The 17756-nt window shown below is 39.5% G+C and overlaps 1 protein-coding gene across 4 annotated transcripts in view; it reads right to left on the minus strand.

The window, feature by feature from the left end:
* Positions 1 to 17756, minus strand: part of NRDE2 (NRDE-2, necessary for RNA interference, domain containing) — a 79541-nt gene that overhangs the window by 58372 nt on the left and 3413 nt on the right. For 3 of the 4 annotated variants that reach the window (XR_013346417.1, XM_077819256.1, XM_077819255.1), the window contains exon 2: positions 4841 to 4949. The exons of the other annotated variant lie outside the window; for it this stretch is intronic. Coding sequence is in view for 2 of the 3 variants with exons in the window: in XM_077819256.1 (XP_077675382.1) it covers positions 4841 to 4949 (109 nt within the window). In the remaining variant the exon portion in view is untranslated. The remainder of the gene's footprint in view (positions 1 to 4840; positions 4950 to 17756) is intronic. 4 annotated transcript variants of the gene reach the window in all.

Consider the following 17756-nt stretch of genomic DNA (forward strand, 5'->3'; position numbering starts at 1 on the left):
TTGGCCGGGAGTCGCAGCCAATGGGAACTGGGAAGTCGGCACTCAGGGTGGCTGCAGCATGCAGAGCTGCCTGGTCGCGCCTCCGCCTAGGAGCTGAGGGAGTGAGATGTCAATGGAGACTACACCAAATATGAGCCCCAGCAGGATACAGGGTGGGTTGAAGAGGATTACAAGGGAGAATAAGAATGGAAAGAACTTGCAGCCAGAGGGAATAGGGGATAGACTGGAGAATAGCACCGTCACCAGGAAAAGGCAGGTCTATGTGATCGGGGACTCTTTACTGAGAAGAATAGACAGGCCTGTAACCAGAGCTGATCCAGAGAATAGAAGGGTATGCTGTCTTCCAGGTGCTACGATACGGGATGCAGACCTGAGGTTGAAAAGGATCCTAAAGGGAGCAGGAAAGAATCCCCTGATTATCCTTCATGTGGGAACAAATGATACAGCTAGATTCTCGCTGGAAAGTATTAAGGGAGACTTGCTAGGCTGGGGAAGATGCTTAAGGAAATCGAGGCTCAGGTAATCTTTAGTGGGATTCTGCCTGTTCCTAGAGAAGAGCAACAAAGGTGTGACAAGATTATGACTATCAACAGATGGCTTAGACAGTGGCGCTATAAGGAGGGCTTTGGGATGTATGACCACTGGGAGGCATTCATGGACAGAGGACCGTTCTCTCAGGATGGACTTCATCTGAGTAGGGAAGGAAATAGACTTCTAGGATGGAGGCTGGCACAATTGATTAAGAGAGCTTTAAACTAGGAAATTGGGGGACATGGTTGGGAGATGTCCAGGTAATCTCCACGCCAGATTTTAGCATTGAGAGGGAATAAAAAGAACTAAGAAAGGATATGGCCGTGGGTAGGAGAATGTATATAAGGAGGAAGGGCAGTGTGGATACCAGTCTAATAGGATATACTGGCTGTAGAATGACTGGGCCTAATGGGTACAGAATGTGAGCGAGGCCAAACAGCAAAAATTAAGATGTTTGTACATCAATGCAAGGAGCCTAGGTAACAAAATGGAGGAACTAGAGCTACCGGTGCAGTAAGTGAAACCAGATATTTTAACAGAAACATGGTGGAATAGTAGTCATGACTAGACTACAGGTATTGAAGGGTATGTGCTGTTTAGGAAAGACAGAAATAAAGGTAAAGGTGGTGGAGTAGCATTGTACATCAATGATGAGGTAGAATGTAAAGAAATAAGAAGTGATGGAATGGATAAGACAGAGTCCGTCTGGGCAAAAATTACACCGGGGAAGAAAATTATTAGAGCCTCCCCTGGGATAGTGCTTAGGGTGTGCTATAGACCGCCAGGATCTAATTTGGATATGGATAGAGCCCTCTTTAATGTTTTTAATGAAGTAAATACTAATGGAAACTGTGATCATGGGAGACTTTACTTCCCAGATATAGACTGGAGGACGAGTGCTAGTAATAATAATAGGGCTCAGATTTTCCTAGATGCGATAGCTGATGGATTCCTTCACCAGGTAGTTGCTGAACCAACTAGAGGGGATGCCATTTTAGATTTGGTTTTGGTGAGTAGTGAGGACCTCATAGAAGAAATGGTTATAGGGGACAATCTTGGTTCAAGTGACCATGAGCCAATTCAGTTCAAACTGAACAGAAGGATTAACAAAAATAAATCTGCAACTAGGGTTTTTGATCTCAAAAGGGCTGACTTTCAAAAATTAAGGAAATTAGTTAGGGAAGTGGATTGGACTGAAGAACTTATGGATCTAAAGGCAGAGGAGGCCTGGGATTACTTTAAATCAAAGCTGCAGAAGCTATCGGAAGCCTGCAACCCAAGAAAGGGGAAAAAATTCACAGACAGGAGTTGTAGACCAAGCTGGATGAGCAAGCATCTCAGAGATGTGATTAAGAAAAAGCAGAAAGCATACACGGAGTGGAAGATGGGAGGGATCAGCAAGGAAAGCTACCTTATTGAGGTCAGAACATGTAGGGATAAAGCGAGACAGGCTAAAAGTCAAAGTAGAGTTGGACCTTGCAAAGGGAATTAAAACCAATAGTAAAAGGTTCTATAGTCATATAAATAAGAAGAAAACAAAGAAAGAAGAGTGGGACCGCTAAATACTGAGGATGGAGTGGAGGTCAAGGATAATCTAGGCATGGCCCAATATCTAACAAATAATTTGCCTCAGTCTGTAATAAGGCTAAAGAGGATCTTAGGGATAGTGGTAGCATGACAAATGGGAATGAGGATATGGAGGTAGCTATTACCATATCTGAGGTAGAAGCGAATCTTGAACAGCTTAATGGGACTAAATCGGGGGGCCCAGATAATCTTCAGCCAAGAATATTAAAGGAATTGGCACATGAAATTGCAAGCCCATCAGCAAGAATTTTTAATGAATCTGTAAACTCAGGGGTTGTACCATATGATTGGAGAATTGCTAACATAGTTCCTATTTTTCAGAAAGGAAAAAAATGTGATTTGGGTAACTACAGGCTTGTTAGTTTGACATCTGTAGTATGGAAGGTCTTGGAAAAAAATTTTGAAGGAGAAAGCAGTTAAGGATATTGAAGTCAATGGTAAATGGGATAAAATACAACATGGTTTTACAAAAGGTAGATCGTGCCAAACCAACCTGATCTCCTTCTCTGAGAAAGTAACAGATTTTTTAGACAAAGAAAACGCAGTGGATCTAATTTACCTAGATTTCAGTAAAGTGTTTGATACCGGGCCACATGGGGAATTATTAGTTAAATTGGAAAAGATGGGGATCAATATGAAAATTGAAAGGTGGATAAGGAATTGGTTAACAGGGAGACTACAGCGGGTCCTACTGAAAGGTGAACTGTCAGGCTGGAGGGAGGTTACCAGTGGAGTTCCTCAGGGATCAGTTTTGGGACCAATCTTATTTAATCTTTTTATTACTGACCTCAGCACAAAAAGTGGGAGTGTGCTAATAAAGTCTGCGGATTATATAAAGCTGGGAGGTATTGCCAATTTAGAGAAGAACCCAGAAATCATACAGGAAGATTTGGATGACCTTGTAAACTGGAGTAATAGTAATAGGATGAAATTTAATAGTGAGACATGTAAGGTTATGCATTTAGGGATTAATAACAAGAATTTTAGTTATAAGCTGGGGACACATCAATTCGAAGTAATGGAGGAGGAGAAGGACCTTGGAGTATTGGTTGATCATAGGATGACTATGAGCCACCAATGTGATATGGCCATGAAAAAAGCTAATGCCGTCTTGGGATGCATCAGGAGAGGTATTTCCAGTAGCGATAAGGAGGTTTTAGTACCGTTATACAAGGCACTGGTGAAACCTCACCTGGAATACTGTGTGCAGTTCTGGTCTCCCATGTTTAAGAAGGATGAATTCAAACTGGAACAGGTACAGAGAAGGGCTACTAGTGTGATCCAAGGAATGGAAAACCTGACTTATGAAAGGAGACTCAAGGAGCTTGGCTTGTTTAGCTTAACTAAAAGAAGGTTGAGGGGAGATATGATTGCTCTCTATAAATATATCAGAGGGATAAATACCGGAGAGGGAGAGGAATTATTTAAGCTCAGTACCAATGTAGACACAAGAACAAATGGATATAAACTGGTCATCGGGAAGTTTAGACTCGAAATTAGACGAAAGTTTCTAACCATCAGAGAAGTGAACTTTTGGAATAGCCTTCCAAGGGAAGCAGTGGGGGCAAAAGACCTATCTGGCTTTAAGATTAAACTCGATAAGTTTATGGAGGAGATGGTATGATGGGATAACATTATTTTGGTAATTAATTGATCTTTAAATATTCATGGTAAATAGGCCTAATGGCCTGTGATGGGATGTTAGATGGGGTGGGATCTGAGTTACTACAGAAAATTCTTTCCTGGGTATCTGGCTGGTGAATCTTGCCCATATGCTCAGGGTTTAGCTGATCGCCATATTTGGGGTCAGGAAGGAATTTTCCTCCGGGGCAGATTGGAAGAGGCCCTGGAGCTTTTTCGCCTTCCTCTGTAGCACGGGGCACGGGTCACTTCCTGGAGGATTCTCTGCTCCTTGAAGTCTTTAAACCACGATTTGAGGACTTCAATAGCTCAGACATAGGTGAGAGGTTTATCGCAGGAGTGAGTGGGTGAGATTCTGTGGCCTGCGTTGTGCAGGAGGTCGGACCAGATGATCATAATGGTTCCTTCTGACCTTAGTATCTATGAATCTATGTCGCCACTTCCAGGGAGGGACGGGCCATGTAGGGAGCCTGCCAGCCCTGCCAACCCCCACCCCCCAGTACCCGTGGTGCCCCCAGGCCACGGCCACCACCACCACCCAATGCACCTGCAGCACCCCCTGGCCATCCCCCACCCCAGGATTTAGTCAGGTATATGTAGTACAAGTCATGAACAGGTAGTACAAGTTATAAACAGGTCACAGGCTGTGAATTTTTGTTTACTGCCCGAAAGTTATCCATGACTTTTACTAAAAATACCTGTGACTAAAATGTAGCCATAATCACGATCACTCAGCTACCTCCTTTCACCAAGATTAGCAGCAATTTGAATGCACCAGTGAGAAAAAGCTAAAGGAAAAGTAATTTTAAAAGGCTAATTTCTCATTACTTTAAATAAAGGGAAATGCAATAATTATTCATAGTTTTCCAAATGACACAATTCTGGCTTTCTAACCAGTGAACTGAGCGACAAGGTGGGTAAGGTAATATCTTTCATTGGAACAACTTCTGTTGGTGATATAAACAGTAAACCGTGCAACGAAAAGCTACACTGTAAGCTCCTGAGTTTGGCCACACTTACACCAAAAGAAAAGTAGGACATTAGAAAAAGGCTATTTAAAAAGTTGCAAAGAACCTGCTACCTTATAAATTGTGATCTCTTAGGAGCAGGATCTGAAGCCTTTGCAGTGTGCTGGTGCAGTTTCAGTGCATCTTCTGTGGAGAAGCTTGGATTGCTAAGCCAGTCCAATTCTGCAGGTAGAGAAAAACGTGAGATCTACAACAATTTGCCTGTTGTACTCTTTAAAAGGTGCAGATTCATCTAGTCAGCAGACAACCTAATTCACAGCAAATGTCACTAAAGTCATTTATAAGAGGCAAGGATAGTAGAAAGCAATCCATGAAATTTTCACTTAGCAGACCACTGAGTAAAACATTTTTAGGACCTGGAATCCTCCCATGACATGAATCTAAATTTTAAGTAAAATGCTACAAAACTATATTTAAAAGTGTAAACTGAAAAGCAAAAGAGTTTCACATACTTTAGAACTCTCTATATGGTGAATGTCAAAATCAGGCTGACCGTGGGTTTTAATGCCCCAAACAACAGACATGTAGTTACTAAAATAAAAAAATAGCAGAGGACTTCAAAAGGAATGTATTGCTCTCAATATTAACAATGTTTATTATAATGCATAAATACCTGTGTTATTCAGATAGAGCTTTCCCTAGACAATATTTCAATACAAAACTCTCAACCACCATTCCTATATAGAAATTATTTTATCTTAAAAATTCTGAAAAATAATAAGATTGTGCTACAAGTAAATAAATAAATAACACTTCGTATTTATTTCCTTCAAGTATATCAAAGCACTTCATGTATACAAACTAATTATACCTCATAATACTATATGTGTGAAAAATGTTTTTAAACCCATTTTACAGATAGGGACACTCAGCAAGTTTAAGTTACTTGTACAAGTTCACATTGCAGAGCCAGAATTAGAACCCTAAATCCTAGACTTCCCCTCCTCTAACAACTAACATACCATTACCCCTGTATCAAGTGAAATCAAAGACACTCACATTTAATTCTGATATACAATATAGCATTGTAAGTGATTACTTCTCCAAAATTTTGCTTATGTCACATTTTCTGGATGATGGTAGGATATGGAAGTGGTTCACTTCCCAGGCATTTTATTGCTGGAGATCTCTGCATGAATACCAATTCTTTGTGTTTAAAAATGCATCTGTTCAGGCTACTTAATCATTGCCATAATTTTTACTTGTGCCATCAAAATTATCTCCACAACATTAGAATGGTAAAAGAGAGAAGATATGGACTTCTTCTGGAGAATAAAGAGAAGGAAAGGAACTATTCAGAAACAAAGACCTATTTTCATAAATATTCAAAATCGTAAAAAAGATGAGGAAGAATACAAAAAATATTTATTCCAGCCTTACAGAATCATGAAAAATAGCTAGTGGAGGCAAAAAATATAGCTCACTTAAAGTTTATGCTCAAATAAATTTGTTAGTCTCTAAGGTGCCACAAGTACTCCTGTTCTTTTTAAAATACTGGCTTCTACAGCTAACTCAGTCGTATTCACCTTCATTTTCCTGTTTGCTCATAATCTGGAAAAGAAAAAAAAAGCTTTCCTGCTTTCTCAGGTCCCAAATGATTTCTCAATTTGGAATGAATTAGTCCTAAGGAAGAAAATATTCTTTCTACACCAGCAGAAGAAGCAACTGCTGTTAAAAGTGAGATTATCACTTCAACAGTCTCTGAATCCAAGTGCTTAAGTGACTTCCACCAGTTCACTGGTGTGGCTTTCTTTAAAACATCATCAGCAAACATATATTTCTTAAATGGTTCTTATTCCCAAAGTGGGTCTCTTTTACAGCCTGCATCTATTATAGGTTTTCCCTTCTAGTGAGAGAATGGTATGGTAGATCTCAAATCAATGAAGGCTACACTCAGAAAGACCTCAAGACTTCCGGAATACGCTGCTCAAACAGTTTCACTTTTATTTCTACTGCCTGTCCCTCCCTTCTCACATTTTTCTCCAGACTTCTTCTCCTCGTCCAGACCCTATTCCGCCCCCAACAATCTTCTATTCATTGAACTTTTTGAAACTTTGCACTTTTAGAGAGAGGTAAGGGATTGACTCTGTGTACACAAATTTGTAGAGGGACAATAGGGTTTAAGTCTGTTATTTCTCACCTCTATATATTATTTATTTAAAAACATTTTTGCTGTTAACAAGCATGTTCTCTCTGGAGACACTAATCCACAGTTTGAGAACTGCAAAACTAAGCATCTCTGATGGTCCCTTCTAGACTGAGCACTGAGTCCCATTGGGTAGATAGAAAGATTAACCTAAATAATCTATACAGAAGCCCCTGAAACCCCATAATCCATGAACTATTGGAACTCATTTACAAAACTTTTCTTAAACGTTACATGAATATATTGTTTCATACTACAGAATTAGAATTTATAATCCTATTCCATGATGAGAGATCTTTGAGCTATAATGTATCTTAATTAAAACTATCTTTAGATTGGTTTTTTTCTTCAAAAAGCATTTTATCAAAAAAATCCAATTTAACTCACAAAAATAATTGATTTATATCCACGCTGTAAGGGAGTGAATAAAAAAGAATTTCAAAATGAAAAAGCAAGATTAAGCGGGTTAAAACTTAGAATTGATGCATTAACACACGGAGTTGCCCAAAAACAGTCAATTGCAGCAAAAAAGGGCACTCCTGCAATCCATTTGGCATGCAAACAAAAATAACAGAGATTGGATGAACAAATTCAGGTTTTGCAAGAGCAAGTAAAACAACGCCTGCTCTCCTCTCAGAGACAGGATAAAAACCAGGGCTGCAGGTTCCCAACTGCTTTAACCTATGGAGCCACACTCCTCGCTCAAATCTAAAAATATAACCTTCTTTCTCAAATATTTTTACATACTGGTTAAGTTTTCCTTTATATCTTTTCTCAGTTTGCTAAACTCGCTGCTACTGCCTGTACCTTAATATATCTTGATAGAGTTAATCTTTCTTGGCTCAGGTCTCCCTACTATCCTAGGTTGCTCCCAACCTCTTCCTCTGTACTACCACTCTCTCTTTGTTTTAAAAATTGAAGTTTTTAAAGAAACCTCCAAAAGATAAAGCAGCTGAAAAAAAAAAAAAACAACAAAGAGAAAACAAGGTAAAAACTTTACTTTAAATAAATCCAGTAAATTAATTATTTTAACCCTTCAGGAATGCAACAACTGGAATTACTCCTAACTTTCTTGAAGATATGGTTGCAAAGCAACAGACAAGCAGACTGTTTCTAATCCTAAGCACTAACTAATATTTGAAACGTGGGCATTCCTTATTTCCATACAGCAGAGCTTTAATATAAAGTTTATATAAAGTAATGAAAAATCATAGAATCACAGAATATCAGGGTTGGAAGGGACTTCAGGAGGTCATCTAGTCCAACCCCCTGCTCATAACAGGACTCAAAACCCCCTGCTCAATCCCCAACTAAATCATCCCAGCCAGGGCTTTGTCACACCTGACCTTAAAAATATCTAAGGAAGGAGATTCCACCACCGCCCTAGGTAACGCATTCCAGAGTTTCACCACCCTCCTAGTGAAAAGGTTTTTCCTAATATCCAACCTAAATCTCCCCCACTGCAACTTGAGATCATTACTCCTTGTTCTGTCATCTGCTACCACTGAGAACAGTCTAGATCCATCCTCTTTGGAACCCCCTTTCAGGTAGTTGAAAGCAGCTATCAAATCCCCCCTCATTCTTCTCTTCCACAGACTAAACATCCCCAGCTCCCTCAGCCTCTCCTCATAAGTCATGTGTTCCAGTCCCCTAATCATTTTTGTTGCCCTCCGCTAGACTCTTTCCAATTTTTCCACATCCTTCTTGTAGTGTGGGGCCCAAAACTGGACACAGTACTCCAGATGAGGCCTCACCAATGTCAAATAGAGGGAAACGATCACATCCTTTGATCTGCTGGCAATGCCCCTACATATACATCCCAAAATGCCTTTGGCCTTCTTGGCAACAAGGGCACACTGTTGACTCATATCCAGCTTCTCGTCCACTGTAACCCCTAGGTCCTTTTCTGCCGAACTGCTGCCGAGCCATTCGGTCCCTAGTCTGTAGCAGTGCATGGGATTCTTCCGTCCTAAGTACAGGACTCTGCACTTGTCCTTGTTGAACCTCATCAGATTTCTTTTGGCCCAATCCTCCAATTTGTCTAGGGCCCTCTGTATCCTATCCCTACCCTCCAGCGTATCTCCTCCCAGTTTAGTGTCATCTGCAAACTTGCTGAGGGTGCAATCCACACCATCCTCCAGATCATTTATGAAGATATTGAACAAAACCGGCCCCAGGACCAACCCTTGGGGCACTCCACTTGATACCGGCTGCCAACTAGACATGGAGCCATTAATCACTACCCGTTGACCCCGACAATCTAGCCAACTTTCTACCCACCTTATAGTCCATTCATCCAGCCCATACTTCTTTAACTTGCTGGCAAGAATACTGTGGGAGACCATGTCAAAAGCTTTGCTAAAGTCAAGGAACAACACGTCCACTGCTTTCCCCACATCCACAGAGCCAGTTATCTCATCACAGAAGGCAATTAGATTAGTCAGGCATGACTTGCCCTTGGTGAATCCATGCTGACTGTTCCTGATCACTTTCCTCTCCTCTAAGTGCTTCAGAATGGATTCCTTGAGGACCTGCTTCATGATTTTTCCAGGGACTGAGGTGAGGCTGACTGGCCTGTAGTTCCCAGGATCCTCCTTCTTCCCTTTTTTAAAGATGGGCATTACATTAGCCTTTTTCCAGTCGTCCGGGACTTCCCCGATCGCCATGAGTTTTCAAAGATAATGGCCAGTGGCTCTGCAATCACATCCGCCAACTCCTTTACCACTCTTGGATGCAGCGCATCCGGCCCCATGGACTTGTGCTCGTCCAGCTTTTCTAATTAGTCCCGAACCACCTCTTTCTCCACAGAGGCCTGGTCACCTCCTCCCCATGCTGTGCTGCCCAGTGCAGTAGTCTGGGAGCTGACCTTGTTCGTGAAGACAGAAGCAAAAAAAGCATTGAGTACATTAGCTTTTTCCACATCCTCTGTCTCTAGGTTGCCTCCCTCATTCAGTAAGGGGCCCACACTTTCCTTGACTTTCTTCTTGTTGCTAATATACCTGAAGAAACCCTTCTTGTTACTCTTAACATCGCTTGCTAGCTGCAACTCCAGGTGTGATTTGGCCTTCCTGATTTCACTCCTGCATGCCCGAGCAATATTTTTATACTCATCCCTGGTCATCTGTACAATCTTCCACTTCTTGTAAGCTTCTTTTTTGTGTTTAAGATCAGCAAGGATTTCACTGTTAAGCCAAGCTGGTCGCTTGCCATATTTACTATTCTTTCTACGCATCGGGATGGTTTGTCCCTATAACCTCAATAAGGATTCTTTAAAATACAGCTTAAGTTAAGTTACTAAATTAATAACACAAATTTGGCAAATGATATGAATTTTATCAACGTTTATTAAAAGTTTTAAATAAAAAGGTAATAACTTGCTTATTTAAGTGTTTAACGCTTTTATCTGCTCGTTTTTGTTTTAAATGCATTGTTTTAATAACTAAATTCTTAATGCCTTATAACCTTTTTTTAAAAATATAAATGGTACCACATTATTTTAATATTATGGTTGGGGTCCATCATAACCATCATAATATTATTACTATTTTTTCCAAAGTTTAAGAAGGTTTCAGTTATAAATATATGCCTCAACAAATAATGCAACTGCAAACAAAAAGAATTCTCTTTTATTAATCCCAGTTTTGGGAGAGGGTTATTTTTTATTCAAAGAAAAAAAATCTAAGGGTTAAGATAATATTAACAAAATATCAATTTCTTGTTTGCGTTTATAATTGATAAACTTGTTTGCACTTTTAAATATAGTTATAAGAATGTCATAAATAATAATTTATGCATAAAGCTAACCAAACAATTTCAACAGGTTTCCACCTTTGGCTCCCAAACACAATAAAGCAGGGGTGGGCAAATCTGGACCTCGAGCTCCCGCTGGGGAGTGGGGTCCGGGGCTTGCCCCGCTCCAGCCAGAGAGCAGGGTCGGAGGCCGCTCCACACAGCTCCCGGAAGCAGCGGCATGCCCCGCTCCAGCTCCTACATGAAGGGGCAGCCAGACGGCTCCGCTCTGCATGCTGCCCCCGCCCCAGGCGCCGCCCCTGCAGCTCCCATTGAACTGCGGACAGGGCAGAGCTGCCTGGATGAACCTCCGCATAGGGGCTGGAGAAAGGACATGCTGCTGCTTCCAGGAGCCGCTTGAGATAAGCTCCGCCCAGAGCCTGCGCCCCTGAGCCTCCCCCTGCGCCTCAACCCCCTGCCCCACCCTCCCCAGCCCAGAGTCCCCTCCTGCACCTGAACTCCTCATTTCTGGCCGCACCCTGAAGCCTGCACCCCCAACCAGAGCCCTCACTCCCTCCCACACCCCAACCCCAATTTTGTGAGCATTCATGGCCCGCCATACAATTTCTATTCCCAGACGTGACCCTCAAGCCAAAAAGTTTGCCCACCCCTGCAATAAAGTGTCATAAAAATTTAATACCCTCAAAGTGTTTGCATGAACTTGCATTTAAAATGTATTTTGGTTTAATTGTTATACACTCTTCTTTTTTGTTAGGTAGTGGTTGTTAAAGTTTATGATTCTAAATAGTTAAAAGTGGAATTGGTATCACAAGCAAATTAACTCTACAAAGCTTGGTAAAAATTATGTTACTAACTCTTTTGTAAAACAGAGTGCTCAGCAGGGAAAAGCATTACACCTTCTCACAGAAGATTGTGAGCATCTATTTTAGAAGTTAAGTATTACATTTAGTATTAAATATTACTAATGCACCTCAAGTGAAAAATGAATGTCTATACATCTGCAAAAGTATAGCTTTGTTATAAAAGACTTGGTCTCTATTACACTGTAAACACACTAAGTTAATAAGTATTAAATTTGGGTTACTGAAAACAAGAAGAAATGTAAAAACAAAACAAAAAAAACTTTATTATGTTCACTAACTAGCTGTTTAAGGTTGCATCCCACAGACCAAAGACACCAGAAGATATCACACCACAAAAACACCAGACGATATCAGTGTACAGTGAAGGAAGCCCCAAGAAAAGAAAAATGAAGTGCTTTATAAGTAAGAGACTGGTCAACTACACCTCAGTCTACCATATATGAACAATTAAATTGGCAATCAGCTAGAAATCACTAGCTAGACCAGGTTAAACTGTCATTTAATTTGAATTTGGCTATTGTGTAAAAGCAACCAGCAGTAAGGGTAACATATAACATGGATGGACAGTACTGTAGCTAATTACAAGAAATTATATATAAAGGCCTCATTTGTAATGTCACTACTCCAAATTTCTGTTTTATTTTTTATATACACAGCACTGTGGGACATACTGTAATAATAATGCCTATCCCAGTATTTCAAAACACTCAACCTACTACTAGGTAGTAACTGTAACTGCCCAAATAGGGATCTGTTGCTATCTACGGTACCAAAGTAAAACAGTCAGACTACACCACCAGATTGGAAAAGGATTATTATGCTTGGATACGAGGTGGTGTCATATGTATATATACATACTATACCTATATACCCAATAGGCCCATATACACTACAAATACCATATCCATATAAGTTTATTATTTGGGAGTGCCCCCAAAGCTCAATCATAACACTACACTATATAATTGCTTAAATAAATGCATATAGTTATAGCATACCCTCCTAGGAAGCAAAAAATGCACCAAACCTAGTGTAAAGGATCTATTTAGCTATTAATCAACATTTTAATGGTTATATCAACCAATAAGAAAGAATCTTTCTTTAGAAAAAAATGAAGTACAAATTGAAAGTTGATTTAAATCAATCCACTCTGGTGGGACATATGTTGGAAAATTTCCATGTAAGTGACCTTTAAAGATATTTGACTCAGCCATCAACAATGTTACTCAAGCCAGGTAGGAAACAAGGTGTCATAAATATAAAGAGAAGGGTAAACTCCTTTAAAATCCCTCCTGGCCAGAGGAAAAACCCTTTCACCTATAAAGGGTTAAGAAGCTAGGATAACCTCGCCGGCACCTCACCAAAATGACCAATGAGAAGACAAGATACTTTCAAACCTGGAGGTGGGGGAGAAACAAAGGTTCTGTCTGTCTGTTTGATGCTTTTACTGGGAACAGGAAAGGAATGGAGTCTTAGAACTTAGTAAGTAATCTAGCTAGATATGCGTTAGATTCTGTTTTGTTTAAATGGCTGATAAAATAAGCTGTGCTGAATGGAATGTATACTCCCGTTTTTCTGGGTTTTTTTGTAACTTAAGGTTTTGCCTAGAGGGATTCTCTATGTTTTGAACTGATTACTCTGTAAGGTATTTACCATCCTGATTTTATAGAGGTGATTCTTTTACTTTTTCTTCTATTAAAATTCTTCTTTTAAGAACCTGATTGCTTTTTCATTGTTCTTAAGATCCAAGGGTTTGGTCTGTGTTCACCTATGCAAATTGGTGAGGATTTTTATCAAGCCTTCCCCAGGAAGGGGAGTGTAGGGTTTGGGAGGATTTTGGGAGGAAAGACGTTTCCAAGCGGGCTCTTTCCCTGTTATATATTTGTTAGACACTTGGTAGTGGCAGCAATAAAGTCCAAGGGCAAAAGGTAAAATAGTTTGTACCTTTCGGAAGTTTTAACCTAAGCTGGTAAAAATAAGCTTAGGAGGTTTTCATGCAGGTCCCCACATCTGTACCCTAGAGTTCAGAGTAGGGAAGGAACCTTGATACAAGGAATTTCACAGGCTGAAGTATTGTCTTACACAGTCCCTGTAACTGAAGTACTTCAGAACTGATATATAAGAAGAACTAACTCTAAAGAGAATGCTTCTTAGGGCATGTCTACGCTGTGATAAAAGACATGCAACGCAGCCACAGCTGGCCCTGGTCAACTGACTCGGACTTGCAGGGGTCAAGCTGCAGGGCTACAAAACTATAGTGTACACGTTCAGGCTCAAGCTGCAGTCCCTATGTTTTCCAGGAAATATCAAGAGTGGTTGATTCTGGGCTAGTCCTGCAGTCTTTCTACATTCAAGATCCATGGAACTTCAACATACACTCATCACAATTGCATAATGAGGACCTAAAGCAGTAATTAAGTCAATGTCACAGAGTGTGCTGGAAAAAAAGACAGCCTTATTTCCTAATTTTTATCACTGAAATACATATTCATAAATAGGAACTGCTCTTATCAACTTCTGCCATAACATCAATGTTCTTTCCATGTGCTTTTGGGGTGCTTTTGTTTCTGGGAAAGTGGGGGGAGGGAGATAGGAACTGCCCCAAAAAGTTGTTTGATCCCTTGGTCATACTCTGATCTCATTTATACTTGTGTAATCCAGAATAACTGCACTGACTTCAACGGTATTATTCTGGATTTACAGAATTTTAATGATTTGGTCCTTCATGTATATGACCTTTTCATTATTTATTTGTTCACACAAACACACAGTAGAATCTGTAAAGTGCCTATTTTGACTTGTGCAATATTACCCAGATGAACATAATGAAAGAGAAAACTGACCGACTGGTAAAGATTCTAGTTGTGCAGCTATGTGGCATAACAGCACAGGACTGGAAATAAGTCAGTTCACTCTCCTTAAAATCATTACACCTATCCCACGGGATATTTTGAACACATTTATATTTTTGGCCATATGCCTAACAATGTACTTGAGAATTACAGGTATTCTGTATAACCACACAGCTTCCGTTATTAATAAATTATTGCTTACCTACATAATAAAATATGTAATAACTCACTATTGAGTCATTATTTATTTTGGCTGAAATACTTTTTATACAAACTTATGAAAAGTAATTACTGCACAGTAAATACTTTTACATTTCATGTCTGATTTAAATTTTAAATATTGACAATAATACTTTGTACTTAATAGTAGAAAGTGTTCTGATCATTTGCATTATATAAAGTACTAGCTTCATTTTACAAATGGCATAGTGAAGCTAAGTGATTTGTCCAAAGTCAGAGACTGTTGGTACAACGTTCAGAACCCAGGCGTTCCAACTCCTAATCTGTTAAACAACAGTGCCTCAGAAATTCTTCCTAAACAAATAAGGCATCTTACCACCACTGAAGTGAAGGAAATCTGTGTCACTGACTAGAATAGGTACAGAATCAGGCCCTTAAACAATTAACGTGGATAGGTGCTAAGTGATAGTTTACAATAAAACCATTTGAGATGTAAAATGGTAAAAGTACCCCAATAAGGGGAAAAATATTCTTATTATTAGAACATAAGAACAGCAATACAGGGTCAGACCAAAGGCCCATCTAGCCCAGTATCCTGTCTTCCAAAAGTGGCCAATGCCAAGTGTCCTGAGGGAATAAATAGAACTGGTAATCATCAAGTGATCCAGCCCCTACCGCCCATTCCCAGCTTCTGGAAAACAGAGGCTAGGGATACCGTCCCTCCATTCTGTTATATGGGGCCTGATTTTTAGGGACCATTGCTCCTTGTGACTACAATGGGAGTTGTAGGTGCGCTGTACCGCTGAAAATCTGAGTCTTAAAACCGTAAAATAACAATGCATGAGGGTCTCTTTACCTCTGAATTAGTTAATTACAAACACTGTTCCCTGAACTGTTTACGTTATTGACTACATCACTCTTGATGCCAGTGCACAGAGAACTAAAAAAAGGCAGCAATGGATAGAAACCACAAAAAAGCATAGGGCTGGTCAACACACAAATTTGCACTAAAATTGCAAATTAAAACAAATTTAATTATTTATTTTATTTTTTTGTGCCAGTCTGTGATTATAACAATAGGAATGAAAATGCGATTTCAAATCAAAACTGCTTTAGTTATTTCAGTTCAAGTTTATTTCTTTGCAGAAATCAGTAGAATTATATGCTCAAGCATTAGGTGTGGTGAGAACATTTTAAATGAAGGAACATCAGGTCAGGTAAATCCCTAACTCAAAGGATTTTAATATAAACAAAACATTAATAGATCATTTTTTAAACACTATTTCCTGTTTGGAAAGAGGTTGGTGAGCTGTTGTGATGACATCACAAGCAGGGGATATCAGAGAAACAGTGAGGAAACTGATTGACTGTAGGAACAAAAATGTATTTAATCCATTACTCAGTCAGTTTGGGTGAAGGGTGAGACCAAAGCTCAGTAGATGGGAGGGAATAGGGAAACCATCTCACTTTGGGAGGGTGGAAGATTGTTATCAAATCTAATATTTCTAAATTTAAAAAGTTGCTCAAAGGGTGAGACCCACACTCTAAAAACAAAAAATGGAAAGAAAAAAGAAATTGATATTCCCTTTTCATGTGTATTTCTCAAGATGACTGTCCAAAAAAATTAGGGAGAAATATAAAAAAGGTAGCATTCTCACTGTGAGCCATTATTAACAAACATTCCAAATACTGCAGATCTAAAACATTTAAAACATGAACCTGAAATGAACTTTAACTGGAAGGATCTGTTATACCTAGAACAGGTGAAGGCACCCACTAAAATCAATGGGATTGCTCACAAAAGTAAAAGGACACAGGTATCGTTCAGTTTCTGATTCTTTACATTCCCATTTTAGGGCCTGTGACTCATGGCCAGAAAAGGTTAAACATCCTGCAAAATAAATGACTCAAATTCAACCCTTAAAGACATGTGGGGAGATAATGTTTGTGGTTTTGTGTGCTTACATATATATAGGTAGTGGTCAACAATGTAATCAACAGTCCCTGTCTATGCTGTATTCTGATAATTCAGAGATCAAAAGAACATCCTAGCATTTACATTCATTGTAAACATGGGACATCGCTGTATTCATCTCTCTTTGAAATATATATCAAATCATCTATGAATGGTGGAGGAACAGGCGATTGCCTTATGTTAATTTGTATAGCTAAGTACCCGTGATCGACCTCCTTCAAAGTCAGCCTAATTCCTATTGTTCCCTGAGGGACTCCGACTTGTCAAAGAAGACCTGAAATTGTATAAAAGTTCTTTGGGTCCTGATCCTGTTTATCTCAGATCTGCTTAAGCTTCATCAGAGGAAGTTTGAGCCACAAGATGAGACAGCAGTTAACCCAGTACACCCTGGATGTGATACTGGACTATAACCTATGGACTAAACTCTAAAAGAACTCTTTACAACTACAAAGCTCACCATCTCTGCTATGTATCTGAGCCTCAAGAATTGAACTCATGTATATATGTATATTGATCTTTTAACCTATACTCACTTTTCTTTTTTAATAAATTTTAGTTTACTTAATAAGAATTAGCAGAAAATGTATATTTGGGTAAAATCTGGAATATTCATTAACCTGGGAGGTAATGTGTCTGATCCTTTGGGATTGGTAGAACCTTTTCTTCTATATGATGAAATAAGATTTTCAGAAATCTTCATCTTAGTTGACTTGGATACCTGGATGGAGGTCTGAGGCGGGTTACTTTAAGGGAACTGTGTTTCTGGGCAACCAGTGAGGTAATAAAGAAGCTGTTTTGTGTAAATCTAAATATTGAAATATCCACCAGCTTTGGGGATTGACTGCCTCATTCTTTGCAGTTCACCCTAATTGAGTGACCTCAGTTGGCCTCCACTGGGATTCCAGTAACAGGACCTTTTATCAAAGGCAATTTGACCTTGAGAAATTATTATATAAACACATTAATTCCTTGACTATGTCCACAGCTCAATTTTGCCTGCGTAGACAAGACCAAATTGTGTTTTAAACTTGTAGAATCATGGTAGAAACTCCAACTCCATCCCCGGTACAATCAATGTACTTGCATAGATGCCCCCTAAATCATCATTTATACCAGCCAGATGTTAAAAATTCTCTTGCTATTCTGTACAAAATGGTAAACCATGCTGACCTAATACTTTGGGGAGAATTAAACAAATATTCC

Source organism: Eretmochelys imbricata, chromosome 6 (assembly GCF_965152235.1).
Source record: "Eretmochelys imbricata isolate rEreImb1 chromosome 6, rEreImb1.hap1, whole genome shotgun sequence".
NCBI lineage: Eukaryota > Metazoa > Chordata > Testudines > Cheloniidae > Eretmochelys > Eretmochelys imbricata.